Here is a 13,990-nt window from a genome sequence, read left to right as displayed (position 1 = left end):
TCACACGGGGAATAGGCAAGGGCAGATTTGGTAAGGAATGGAGGAAGCTCAAGGAGAGGAGAGATGCCAGCTGGGTAGGCACTGAGCTGGGAATCAGAAGATCTGGGTTTGCCATTTGGCTCCACCACAAACTTCCCATGGGCCTTGTGCAATCAGTTCATCTCACTCTGACTCAATTGTCCCTCTGTAATGTTTCCTGATCTCACAGGGGTTGGGGGCTGTGAGGCTGAATTAACATCTGAGAGGTGCTCTGGTGACGTGTGCCATAAAACTAGGTTAGTATGAAATAAGCTTTATTATACTTAGCTGCAGGAACCCTGCTGGGAATTTTAAGGACAACAGATCAGATCTAGCCCTGGTGCAAGCAGAGACATGTTCCATTGCAGTCAATGGCTGTTGTGCCTACTTGTGCAAGGGCTGAATTTAGTCCATTAGGAATTTTTTGCCTGAGTGAGGACCAAAAGTGAGGTTTACTTGGTCATGTTTCAGCGCAGGGGGCTGGACCTGATGACTTCTCAGGTCCCTTCCTGCCTGACATTTCTATGATGTTATATAGCACTCTGCATCCACAGTTCTCAAAGTATTCTGCAAAGGTGGGTAAATGTAATATATGGGGAAACTGAGGCAGAGACGAGAGGGAAATAACTTGGCCCAGGTTTCACTACCTCTATTGATTTCAGTGGATCTACACCGATTCACAGCTGAGGATCTGGCCCACTGACTTCAATGGAGTTATGCCAGTTTCTGCAAGCTCCAGATTTGGCCCTGTGAGTCAGTGGCAGAGCTAGGAACCCTGACTCTCATACGAGTTTGCTAGCCATTAGGTCAGACTGCCCCCCTCTCGAGTGGAAGTGTTGCATGTTGGGCAATGAGGTTATATCATGGGCTCAGAATGGTTAATATCTTAATCAGTTTATTTCCAAAATTCTTTCATAGGAGACAAAGTTCTTGTTGAACAACTTAATTAACAGGAAATCACTCTGCAGAGCTGTTAGAAAGAAGCAGAAAGGAGGCTTATGTCTAGGTCCCTACAAAATTCTCAGCCATGAAAAATGCATCACGGACTGAAATCTGATCTCCCCTGTGAAATTTGGTCTTTTGTGCGCTTTTACCCTATACGATGCAGATTTCAAGGGGGGAGAGGGGGAGGAGACCAGTGTTTCTCAAATTGGGGATCCTGACCCAAAAAGGAGTTGCAGGGGGATCAGAAGGTTATTTTAGGGGTGTTGTGATATTGCCATCCTTACTTCTGCGCAGCCTTCACAGCCGGGTGGCTGGAGAGCGGCGGCTATTGGCAGCACTTCGCCAGCAGCAGCACAGAAGTAAGGGTAGCAGTGCCGCAACCACCCCGACAATATCCTTGTGACCCCCCCACACACAACTCCTTTTTGTGTCAGGACCCCTACAATTACAACACTGTGAAATTTCAGATCTAAATAGCTGAAATCATGAAATTTATATTTTTAAAATCCTATGACTGTGAAATTGACCAAAATGGACCCTGAATTTGGTAGGGCCCTACTTATGTCCATGGAACCCCCTGTGTCTTAAGGTTCCTTTTATTTCTGATTTAATGCCAGGAAGCTGTGATCTGCAATGTACAAATGAGACCTGAGATTGAACCATCAGGCTTGTTGAGCAGCAATATTCTGTAATGAAAATGATTACATTCAAGATATGAGGGAGCAAAATTAATTAGGAGGCAGGAAAATTATAATGCAAGCCCTGATTACAAGCATTTCAAATCACAGACTGTTCAGTCTTTTGCAAGCGATTAGCCTGATGGGCTGGGGCAGTGGATCCTGAGTGCAGAGTTAGCTTTTCCTTATGGGTCCTCCTGGATGGATTGGTTCTTTGAAGCAGGCAGCAGTGACCCTTGTTCAGAATTAGACCCTCTTTGCAACCCAGCGCAGGTCTTTCCCCAGCAAGGCAGAATCCCTTCCCTGCGAGTGGCTAGGAGAGCTCTCCTTTTACTGCTGCCTGGCTCAGATGCATCCGCCACATTTTCTGCAGATCTTAATGCAGCTCCCGGACTCAGCCATCACTATGGCAACTCTCAGGCTTTGCTGCGAAGATGGACAGTTAACCCTTTCAACACCTCTTAACAAATGCCTCTGATCAAACCCACTGAGGAAACGGGCAGCTTAGGTGTAATGAAACTAAAAAGCAACATTCCAGAGAGCTACAAAAATGTCTAGTAGTGAGAGGCACTGGAGATCAGGGTCAAACAGGGGAGGGAGTGGGGAATGTGCAGCCATATTGATTTCCAGCCCTCCAACTTGCAACTCGCATCGTCATGGCTGCAGGGTTTCTGTTGTACTTTTAGGTGTGTCCTTAACTATCAGCTGCCCCCAAGTCCACTTTAAGGAGTATTCCAGCCCATTGAGAGGGAACCTGAATAAATTAATATTGACTCCATCAGCTTTAAATTATATCCAGACTTTCCTTGGGCCTGGAGGCAGGGATGTAAATAGATTAATAGAATTCCCATGGCAGAAGGGACCACTGGGACCATCTAGTCTGATCTCCTGCCTATCACAGGCCAGAGAATTGCCTCACAACAATTCCTAGCGCAGAGCTTTTAGGAAAAAATATCCAGTCTTGATTTAATAATTGCCAGTGATGGAGAATCCACTGCAATCCTTGGTAAGTTGTTCCAATGGTTAATTAACCTCACTGTTAAAAATTGACACCTGATTTCCAGTCTGAATTTGCCTAACTTCAGCTTCCAGCCATTGGAGTGTTTCAGACCTTTCTCTGTTAAACTGAAGAGCTCATTATCCAATGGTTGTTCCCGATGTAGATACTTAGACTGTGATCAAGTCACCCCTTAACCATCTCTTTATTAAGCTAGAGTTCCTTCAGTCTATAATAAGGAATGTTTTCTAATCTTTCAGTCATTCTTATGACTCTTCTCTGACCCCTTTCCAGTGCTGCAGATCCCAAATCTGACTATCAATAAGGAATTGGTGGTTTCACTTAGAGGTGCAAAGTTAGATGTCGTTCACTGCCACCAAAATAATCCCTTCCTCACTAGTACAGAGTGTGCAGGACTCTCTGATGTCGTGGGAGCATGTCTCCTCAGATACACATGTGTTGGGCTGGTGGCCCATGACACAGGTGAGCATCAGCTGATCATAGCTGCTCCAGACCTCTGCAGACAGAACCTTCCAGTTCCATTGACAGATTTTTTAAATGTCTGTTTCAGAGATGCATTCAGGTTTAATGGGGCTGCACACTGCATCTTCCTTAGTGGAGACTGAATTTGCAGCTAAGTTCACATGAATGAAAGCCAAATCCAAATGAAAAACACAATACCTCCTGTGATATAATAGAAAATGCTTGAAAACCCTTTCTCACACTCCAGCCTCTCGATAGTTTTAGGAATATCAGAACAACTATATATAATGTCAGGCTTTTTGTAAGGCTGGTATGTTGAAAAGGCTAAGCAGAAAGCGGTTCTGAACATAAAAGGCTGGAAGAAAGTCAGTAGATTGATCATTTTCTCATTTGCCCTTCTCCCTCAGAGGACAGCAAGTTTATGGAAATAGTCAAATCAAATTCTGCTTATGCAACTCAGAACGAACATCTTGCCCTGATTCAGAGACTGTCCTGCTCAGAAAATGTGTTGTATGGGGCCAACCTGGAGCATATGTCTGCTGGGATAATGAGCAAGTCTTGCGATAACCTCAGTGTGGAAACCAACAATGGGATTGGGGACAAAAGCAATCTAGGCAGGTGAGTTTAAATTGGCCTTTTCCTCTGAATGGGTCTAAAAGCAGATGTTGGTCAACAACTGGGCTTGTGATTATTACCTAAAACCTTTGTCTGACAGGGTGTCAGATTCTAGGACCCTGCATGGAGGTGCAGTGTTACTTTTGCTGATTTACTCTGATGTCAGACCGGGAGGGTCCTATTAGCTCCAATCTTGGAGCATATAAAGGTTTGAAAATCTCTGAGCCAGAGCGGACTAGGGGCAGACACAGAAGAGGTCCTGTAGTGAGAAACCCTAGAAAGCAGCCAAATTTAGGAGAAAACTTAGGTTTATATTATATTGTTAATTAAGTTAATAAAGGCAAAGAGAGAGATCTCGTGTGCATACTCTATATGGAGCACGGTGGGAACTCTGCCTGGACTTGTGTGGTTAAAGTTACTTGGCCTTTTCTGTAGTGTCATACAACCCCACTTCACAATATGCTTCCACCAAAGTGCATCCTCTCCCTTCAGATGTTAACTTGTGAGGCATTCCACCTACAGTGACCACCCACCACTTTGCTTCTCTGCTGTCCTCTTCTCTACCAATTTGTACTATGGGCAGGGGACTTATTTGTTTAGCACCAGTTTCCTGCTCTACACCACATGGTCTAGTCAGAGCTAGCCTGTACCCTTAGTTAATATTTGTATTGTGTTCACGCCCAAAGGCCGCACCCCTCAGGATAGGTTCTCTATTGGGTTAGGTGCTGTACATACACAGAGGAAGACAAAGAGCAAACAATCTAACAAGTAAGAACTTGAGTCAGAACTGGTGTCACGTTCGTTTCCAGACACAAAGAGCAACCCATTTATTTTTGGACTGAATGCCATTAATTTTGGATTAAGGGAAACAATGAAGAAAAGAAAGAACAAAAGTGAAGTCTTCATGAGAAAGCACAGTGTGTGTGTCTCCTCTGTGACAGGTAGCAATTGGCCTGAATGCACAGGGGCAGGGTGTTTAGTCTGAAGAAGAGAAGGTGGAGTGGGGACATAACAGTCTTCAAATACGTAAAATGTTGTTATAAAGAGGAACGTGATAAATTGTTCTCCTGATCCACTGAGGACAGGACAAGAAGCAATGAGCTTAAATTGCAGCAAGGGAGGTTTAGTTTGGACCTTAGGAAAAACTTCTTAACTGTCAGGTAGTTAAGCTCTGAAACAAAATACCTAGGGAGGTTGTGGAATCTCTGTCATTAGAGGTTTTTAAGAACAGGTCAGAGAAATACCTGTCAGGGATGGTCTAGAATGATAATACTTAGACCTGGTTCAGTGCCGGGGACTCAGTCCCTTCCCGTCCTTCTATAATTCTATGTTTAAAGGTGCAGTACACAGAAAACAGAATGAGAGCATCTCCTTTCATTGACATTACTACATGCACCAATGTGTGGGTGATTGCTGTAGCTGCACAGGGCTCCTGAGGCCTTTAAGAGATTTGAATGCCATCTGAAGTGCTATGAAGTAGAACAAAGCCTCAGAAGAGAGGGGATCACTATAGAGTCCCCCCACTCCAGGGTACTAGAGTCCCACTAGACAAGCTGGCCATATGCCCTTTCAGGCAGTCTTCCATTCTGACTACAGGTCCAGTACCACTTTCCCAGTGGCTGGTAGGGGTACCCAGCCCTGCCTGCTACTAAGGGTTCCAGCCCAGGGACCATATGTGTAGCAATCCAGGCCTGCTCAGTCTCAGAACCTGTTGCTGTTTCCCCAGACCCCTTCTACCCCACCTATCTATCTCCTTGCCTATCTCTGGGAGCTCCTCTGCTCCCCTTCTTGGCCTTTCACTGGACTCCCCAGTCCAGGGCAGGAACCCAGCGTTTACTCTCCCCCTGGATCTTCTCCTTGTCCCTGGCCAGCTCCCTTTCCCTCTAGGGAGTGACTGCAGCCCTCCTTCCTGCTTTCACTTCCTGGCTTTACACTCCTAGCCCAGCTCCTACCCGAGTTGGGCTTTACCTGCCATTCATGCTTAACAATTCCTGGTTCCCTTCCAGGTGCAGCGTCCATGGTTAACTGGCTCCTTCAGGCCGACATTAACCCGCTCAGGGCTTGTGTGTGGTAGGCACCCCATAGCAGTCCTTTAATGAACGGTTGAGTAGTGGATATCAATTGAAAGCTAATGCGAGCCAGACTAAGCCCAGCCTTCTCTGATAAGGAGATCTAGTGGCCTGAGCATATGTACGGATCCAGGAATTTCTCTGTTCCCATCTTGGCTCTGACCTGCTTTGGAAAGTTTTTTGAAGATGGAGAGTGCTGTTGTTGATTTGTTACATTAATGTCAGTCTCCTTTGTTACCCCTAGCTCCCACTCTGGATTGTCCCAGTCAGAAGTACACATTAGTTTGAATGAAAAACGACGGAGTTATGACTATCTCTCTATCCATTCAACACCAAATATAGCCAGCAGTGAGTATGCTAGTCTGTGACGCACTCAGAGTGCAGCAGTGATCTGAAAAGGAAACATAACAACTGGCACCATGGGGCTCCAGGTTCATCATGTCTCAATGATGGCAGATCAGATGTACTCACTTTACAATGTAAAAGATTGTTGTTCTCACGCTCAGGCCTGCAAACTAACCCTGGGCGCAGCGACTCAAGCTGGGTTCTTTATTCCCCCTGCATTGACACTAGTAATAAGGGCCCGGCAGGCTATTCCTCCAGTGATGCCCCATTGTCTTCAGTGAGGTTGCTTAGTTGTATCTAAATGCCTGACATGAAGCAGCGCAGGTGTCAGTAAGGGCAGAATTTGACTTTCCAATGGAAATATAATAATTCTGTAGTTGATGCCTGAGGCGGCAGAGAACACAGCTCCTCCTTCTATGCCTGTGCTTGCACTGCAGGAGTTAAAAGCCATAGAAACCGATGTTAGGCATTGAAGTCAGCAACTCTGACTCTCAGACACCCCGGGGGTGATAAGATGAAGATGTCATTTTTACACAGACCCTTTTCAGAGCAGAGCCACATTTTCAATGTCCACATTGCAGTAAGTGACATGATATGACCCCAACCAAAAAGCCATCGCCACAACTGGTGCTATTTAGATCCTATAACAGCACCTGCCTCCTCAGCCAGCAGGAAGGGCATGGAGATGAAGGCCCCGATTTGAGAAAGCGCTTTGGCGTTGCTGCACTCGGCATGGCAATGCCTAACTGATTTAGGAGCCGAAATCTCATTTTCAACAAGGAGGCAGCCAAAATCCCATTGATAGTCGATGGTACTTCTAAATCTGCTAGGTGTTGCAATGCTGAGCGCAGCAAAAGCTAAATGCCTTTTATGATCCCAGGCCTTAGGCGTAGTGGGATTTGGATACCTAATTCCCATAACCTCCTTTAAAGATCCCAGCCTGGCCCCGCCCCCTTACTGCTATTTATTCTTTATATTATCAGCACCAGTCATGGACCAGGCCCCCACTGTGCAAGGCACGGTACATTTCCAGGTGTATTACAGTAGTGTCTAGTAGCCCCAGTCATGGACCGGGACCCTCTTGTGCTCTGTTAACACAGAACAAAAAGATGGTCCCTGACTGTCTAAATAGAAGTGATCCCTCCAAGTGAGGGGAAATATGTATAGGTGGGACATTGTGGGGGAAGCTTGAACTGTAGTGCTTACCCGTTCTGTAGCTACATACAGGATGCCAGTCTCCAGGGCTCTCCATCTAGCACCTCTCATTTCCAGCATATTCATGTAAAAAAAGGAATAATGCTGTTGAAATTAAGAGGAAAGCGTCTTAACTCCTAAACACCTGAATGGTCAAAGAATGTAAGTGTCCTCCCCTTGTCTGAACTTGTCTATTTATTCCATCTGTTTGTTTCTGCAGCCCCAAGTTCCCCAATCAACCAAAGAGAGAATGCGCTGTCTGGATTAGAAAGAGAAATCATTTGTGTCACCTTAAAACGAGATCCTAAAAATGGCTTTGGTGAGTAAGGGGCATGAATGGTATGTTTGTTACCAGGACTGTCTGACCATGTATATAGGTGTACTTTAGATGTACTTCTTTCTTTCTTTTCAATACAGTTTTTAGACATCTATTTAGAAAAATAAATCTGGTAAACAGGATAAGCTGTTCCCAGACTGAGTATTAGTAGTTACAGAAATGTTGTCAATTTGTCTCTATCCAAAGGTATTTGCCGTGTGAAATTGGGCAAGTCAGTAGCTTCCTTGATTTTGCTGATCCCATGTGACTGCCAACGGTTGCATAGCACTTTGAGGTCCACAGGTTGAAAATGGCAAAGCATCATTATTAGCCAGTTTTTCAGCAGGTGTAGTCAATGCACAGAAGTTTGTGGTGGCCTAATGGGGTAGGCATTGGGTGTAGAACTAAAAGCGCTAGGTTCTGGACAGACATCTGTCACCTAGGAAATGTGATTTTTTTTTTTTTTTTAGGTTTTGTTTTGTTTAGCATTTTATGCCAACATATGACATGAATGGATGCACTGTGAAGTTATATAAGTAGCTTACTTAGCTGCATAGTGACTATGCAACCTTAACTCGGGTATTATCTGACTTTTAAATGCCCGACTGTACAACCTTAATATTATATTATGTAACACACTGGCAAAGTGTGTGCTGCATCCACTATTAGTTATTGGCTCACTAGAGGATAGCAGCCTACTACTGCAGACAGCTAACACAGTTACTCTTTGAAGTCTTAAATGACAGAGATCTGTACTGAAAGTTCTGGGTTCAAAACCAGCTGACAATCCATGTGGGGAGTTCTTAAAGTATACAGAATTATTATTTAGAGCTAAGCCCAAAACTAAAGCCTGGATCCAAACAAACTTGAATCTTGTGAAAGGTCTGATCTGGATCCAGACAGCACAGCTGTGTGGTCTAGTGGGTAGAGCACTGGCCTGGGACTCAGGAGATCTGGGTTTTACTCCCAGCTATACCAAGGGGCTGCAATCGCTACCAGGCTGCTGACTGGCTGCTTGCTGGCTCCGTCTGCTTCTTCGGTGGCCCTGCTCCCACTCCCCATGCTGCTGCTAGAGGAAGTGAGAGCTGGATCCAGGAAGCAGCAGTAGCGCTGAGGAAATGGATGGAGCCAGTGGGCCAGCAGTCAGTAATCTGTCCCCATCCTGCGCATGTCCTGGAGGTGCTTCCTCTGGGCTGCCGCTGCACGGATCCCATTCCCCATGCTGCTGCTTGCTGCGCAGGGGCAGTGAGAGCACAGGGGAAGGATGAACACCTCCAGGGAGGCACAACCACCTGGACTTTTCCTGCAACCCACTGATGGGTTTGGGAAACACTGGCTTCTATGACTTGGGAGCATGGCTCTTCAGGGCCCTGATTCAGGAAAGCACCCCTATTCAGGAAGGGCACCTAAGCATTTGCACTAAAGTCAGTGGGTCATAAGTTTGATTGATAAAGATAATAGAGTTGATGTAATATACATAGATTTCTGTAAGGTATTTGACTTGGTACTGCCAGACATTTTGATTAAAGAACTAGAACGATATCAAATTAACATGGCAGACATTAAGTGGATTAAACACTGGCTAACTGATAGGTCTCAAAATGTAACTGTAAATGGGGAATCATCATCGAACGGGACTGTTTCCAGTGGGGTCCCCCAGGGATTGGTTCTTGGCCCTAAGCTATTTAACATCTTTATCAATGACATAGAAGAAAACATAAAATCATCACTGATAAAGTTTGCAGATGACACAAAAATTGAGGGAGTGGTGAATATGAAGAGGATGGGTCAGTGATACAGAGCAATTTGGATCACTTAGTAAACTGGATGCAAGCAAATACTGTGCGTTTTAATACAGCTAAATGTAAAGGTGTACCACTAGGGACAACGAATATTGGCCATACTCAAACTAGGTGGGGGGACTCTTTCCTAGGAAGCGTTAATTCTGAAAAAGATTTGAGAGTTATGGTGGATAATCAGCTGAACATGAGCTCCCAGCGTGACACTGTGGCCAAAAGGGCTAATGCAGTCCTGGGATGCATAAACAGGGGAATCTTGAGTAGGAGACGAGACATTATTTTACCTCTGTATTTTGCACTGGTTCAACTGCTACTGGAACTGCTGTGTCCAGTGGGGAACAAATATTTAATAATCAGCTCTTCAGTCTAACAGAGAAAGGTCTAACACGAGTCAACAGCTAGAAATTGAAGCTAGACAAATTCAGACTGGAAATAAGGTGTATGTTTTTAACGGTGAGAGTAATTAACCATCGGAACAATGTCCATCACTGACAAATTTTAAATCGAGATTGGCTGTTTTTCTAAAAGATCTGTTCTAGGAATGATTTTGGGGCAGTTCTCTGGCCTGTGTTATACAGGTGATCAGACCGGATGATCACAGCGGTCCCTTCTGGCCTTAGAATATATGAATCTATGAAAAAAAAAAGTGCATACTTAAAGTTAAATGCAAACTGAAGTGCTTCCCGAACCAGGGCCTCGATGAGGCAAAATCAAAATGCTCCATTCCCCAGAGTATGTAGATAACTTATGGCAATGGAAAAGATGCTTTTGTTCTCCTAAGGTTCATTTTTCTAGCACCAGCTTTTCCAACTTCTCATGCTATCTCATTTTTGCAGGTTTTGTAATTATTGGAGGAGAAAATGTGGGGAAATTAGACCTCGGAATATTTATCGCATCAATTATCCCCGGGGGACCTGCAGACAGAGCGGGACATATCAAACCAGGTCACCATCCCCAGTTTTTAATTAGAATTCAAATGCTTTCATGGTTTAAAATGGACTGATCTGGCCTTATTTTCCCCCATCCTGATGTGTTTTGTTTTAATCCTGTTCTTAGGGGGACGACTCATCTCCGTGAATAATGTTAGCCTCGAGGGTGTTTCTTTTAATACTGCGGTTAAAATTATACAGAATTCTCCTGATGACGTGGAACTGATCATCTCTCAACCCAAAGGTACAATAAGGCTTGGGAGGTGAATGGTTTTATGGGCCATGGGAGTGGTTGGCTCAGGGCACTGGTAATGGGATACCTTTGGAGGCTTTTGCCTCTAAACTGCAGGTTATAATTCAGCCCAGGTTGGTAGTGAGTGCATGTGACTGCAAGTAGATACCCTGTACAGCTGTCCAGCAGTCATTGTGAAATGAGCTGATGCTCTAAGGACCTGAGCCAGCACCACAAGAGTCAATGGGAACTTGGCTGTTGACTTCTATGAATTCAGGATTGACCCCACTGTCCAGTTCTTAGTCAGCGGGTGTACACCTCGCAAACCGCCCCTCACAAGTGGCCAAGAAATGAATGTGCCGTTGAGTCTGGGCTCATAGAGTTGGTTACAAACGGCAGATTAAAACTAACCAGGGCCCAAATGCACCATACTTTGCATTCCCAGAAAACATCAGTCCCCCCATAGATACCTTAGACATCCTCCAGCTCTCTGACTCATCTTCTTTGGCCCTCCTCCATCTAATGGATCTTTCTCTCTCAGCATTCCCATAGGGTCTTGATGTCTCATAGAGTAACTGCTGTATCAGGCCTAGATCCCAGCGTCCAGGTACTCAGGAGCTCATATGCCAAGGTGAAGGGCACAGTATAAGAGCCTGAATAGAGATGAGGAGAAAGTTCCTCTCTTAATCCACTCTTGGTGCTCCCTCTAGGGCCGTATTGAGGCACATTGGAAGGGTACTGTTGTAAAGCTTACACAGTTGCTACTGGCTTGGGCTTTACCTGTTCTGTGGCTATAAGGAGATTCAGTCCCCGGGGCTGTCAGACCAGCAATCAGTTCACTCAAAAGTGGGAAAAAAACCCAACTACGATGACATTTTGGACATGTAAAATCATAAAATCCTAAAGATGTTCTGCATTGGTTAAGAAAAGGTGCTTACCTTCAGAAACTACAGTATTTAATAAATAGTGATTGATTGTATCAAAAAAGATGATATGGGTAAGAAATGTTTATAGATTGTTAAAGCAGTTGCATTATCAATCAAAATAATTCAGACTGAAATGTGATTTCCTTCATAAATCCCATCCACTCTTGCCCCTTTCAGGAGCTAATAGTTTCTTTAAAGTTCTTTTTGTACTAAAAGTTTCCATGCTCCATTTTAGTGCAAGGACAAGGTTTATTCTATTTAAAGTTTCAGCAAAATATTCTCTGAAATTTTTGAGTCCTGCAAGGGTGAAATGAATACACTTGCCCCACATTTTCTAAGCAGAAATGCTTATCTCCACAATGGCTGTATCAATATTACTCAAACTTGGCTTGTTTTGTAGATCTCATTGAGATGTCAGGACCAAGCCACTATTGAAGTTATCTACTCCTCCTGTGCCAATATATAATAATGTCTTTCTCTCCAGATTTTTGCAGTTGGCAATGTTTGTTTTTGGTCTGGTTTCATAGACATATCTGAAGAAGGACTGAATGAGGAGAAGAATTTGTCAAGAAAAAACAGCACTAGTGGGTCTGAGATCTCTTGTGCAGACAGTGGAAGAAAAAGGATTCAAGACTGTCATACAGCACCTTCCAAAGAAGTAGACATGAATACAGATGAACTTGAGAAGGTTCTTTCTTGGAATTTAGCACCAAAATTGGGTCCCAAGATTCCTGTTCTTTCAGTTGACAGCCTGGATATTGAGGTAACCACAGTTTTGATATTGCTCAGCTGTGACACTACGTCAAATAAAGAATCATAGAAATGTTAGTGGAAGGATCCATCCCCCTGCACAAAGGCAGGATTAAGTAAACCTAGATCATCTCTGACAGGTGTTTTTCTAACTTGTTCTTAATAACCTCTGATGTTAGTGATTCCACAACTTCCTTAGGTGACCTGTGCCAGTGCTTAGCAAGCCTTATAGTTAGGAAGTTTTCCTAACACGTAACCTAAATTTTTCTTGTGCAAATTAAGCTGATTCCTTCTTGTTCTACTATGACACTTCCCAGGGGTACCCAGAGTTGTGAGGCACCTCGCTACCACTTGCCCTTAGCATGAGGAAGCCCTGTCTTTGCCTGCCATGGGTCAAATCCCTGACTTCACCGGCTACAGGCAACACAACCACTCCTCTCATAGGCCCTGCTGTTACTCTGCAGGTTAGCGATAAGCACACTTCAATGCTCTAGCCTGCCGAGCAGCTCCCTGAAGTGTCCAACTCCAGGTCCACTGCACACTCATATTTGCAGATTTGCTGCTTCCAAAGGAACAATACACCCCAGGTTACCAGTTCCACCTCAGATCACCGCTCCACTTAACACGCAGAACTTATATATGTTTATAGTGAAATCAAGTATAAGTTTCTTCAACAAAGCGCGGAGATTCAAGTAATAACAGTAGACGTATTAGAAACAAATGGTTACATATAAACCAAAATCATAACACACGTTCTAGAGCCTAGATTTAATTAACAAGATATTCTCATGTCTGATAGAGTATTGTTCACCCAAAATCCTTGCAGCGTTTTAGAGCCAGGTTTGGCTGTGACCCCCCGCTTTCAGGAGACAGACATGCTGTCGGCTTGCCTCCTAGCTGAAGGATTCAGTGTGATTCCTTACACTCCAAGATATACAAGAACAATCCTTTGTCTTTATTCATAAATAGGAAACACCCGCTGCTGTTTGTGTCGTCTTGTCAATTTCACAATCTCTCATTTCATCACTTGCTCAGTATGCAAATAGGCATACATTATGAAGCATACAATACGCAAGTGAACAGGCAGAGAGACAGGTGTCTGTTACCTCCTGTCTGAAAGAAACATTTCCACGGTACATCACCTCCTGGTGACCTGCCTTAACTTCAAGACCTTGAGAACATATTTTCATTATAGATACATATATTACCCATACATACATTTTGCAATGATTATGATGACCAGTGGGCTACTGGCTCTCAGCAGACACCTCACATGCCACCCCTCAGTGCACTCTTGTGCATATATCTGACACAGGGGATCCTTGTAAAACCTATGCACCCCTTGTGCTTTCTTCCCATTGGCCCTGGGTCAAAAAATGAGGGGAAAATATTAAGGGAAAATTTTGCTTAAAAATCTTCTGATTTTGTTTGTCAAAATTTTGAAACTGGGAAATATTGGCCAAGTCTAGAGCTGGTCAAAAATTGGGGGAAAAGGTTGCATTGTTGGGGTTTTTTTCCCTATTTTTTCTGTGAAAATATCACAATTTTGATAGACGTTTTTGCAGAAAATTTCAACCAGTTCTAGAAAACCAGAGAGAAAATCTTATGGGTCTAGCCTTGACTGACCTCCCCATCTGTCTGCAGCGTGTTTTGAGCCACATTCTTCTGTGAGTGACGCTGGTGTAAATTTGGAGG

At 44.2% G+C, this 13,990-nt stretch overlaps 1 protein-coding gene across 1 annotated transcript in view; it reads left to right on the top strand.

Moving 5' to 3' along the window:
* FRMPD2 (FERM and PDZ domain containing 2) overlaps nucleotides 1–13,990 on the top strand; it is a 65,804-nt gene that overhangs the window by 32,501 nt on the left and 19,313 nt on the right. Inside the window, exons 14-19 of the mRNA XM_034775829.1 lie at nucleotides 3,528–3,738; nucleotides 6,049–6,152; nucleotides 7,564–7,662; nucleotides 10,295–10,402; nucleotides 10,515–10,631; nucleotides 12,073–12,308. Coding sequence (XP_034631720.1) covers nucleotides 3,528–3,738; nucleotides 6,049–6,152; nucleotides 7,564–7,662; nucleotides 10,295–10,402; nucleotides 10,515–10,631; nucleotides 12,073–12,308 — 875 coding nt within the window. The remainder of the gene's footprint in view (nucleotides 1–3,527; nucleotides 3,739–6,048; nucleotides 6,153–7,563; nucleotides 7,663–10,294; nucleotides 10,403–10,514; nucleotides 10,632–12,072; nucleotides 12,309–13,990) is intronic.

Source organism: Trachemys scripta, chromosome 7 (assembly GCF_013100865.1).
Source record: "Trachemys scripta elegans isolate TJP31775 chromosome 7, CAS_Tse_1.0, whole genome shotgun sequence".
NCBI classification, from domain to species: domain Eukaryota; kingdom Metazoa; phylum Chordata; order Testudines; family Emydidae; genus Trachemys; species Trachemys scripta.
Note: the sequence above shows the minus strand (reverse complement) of the source record. Positions and strands in the feature narration are given on the sequence as shown.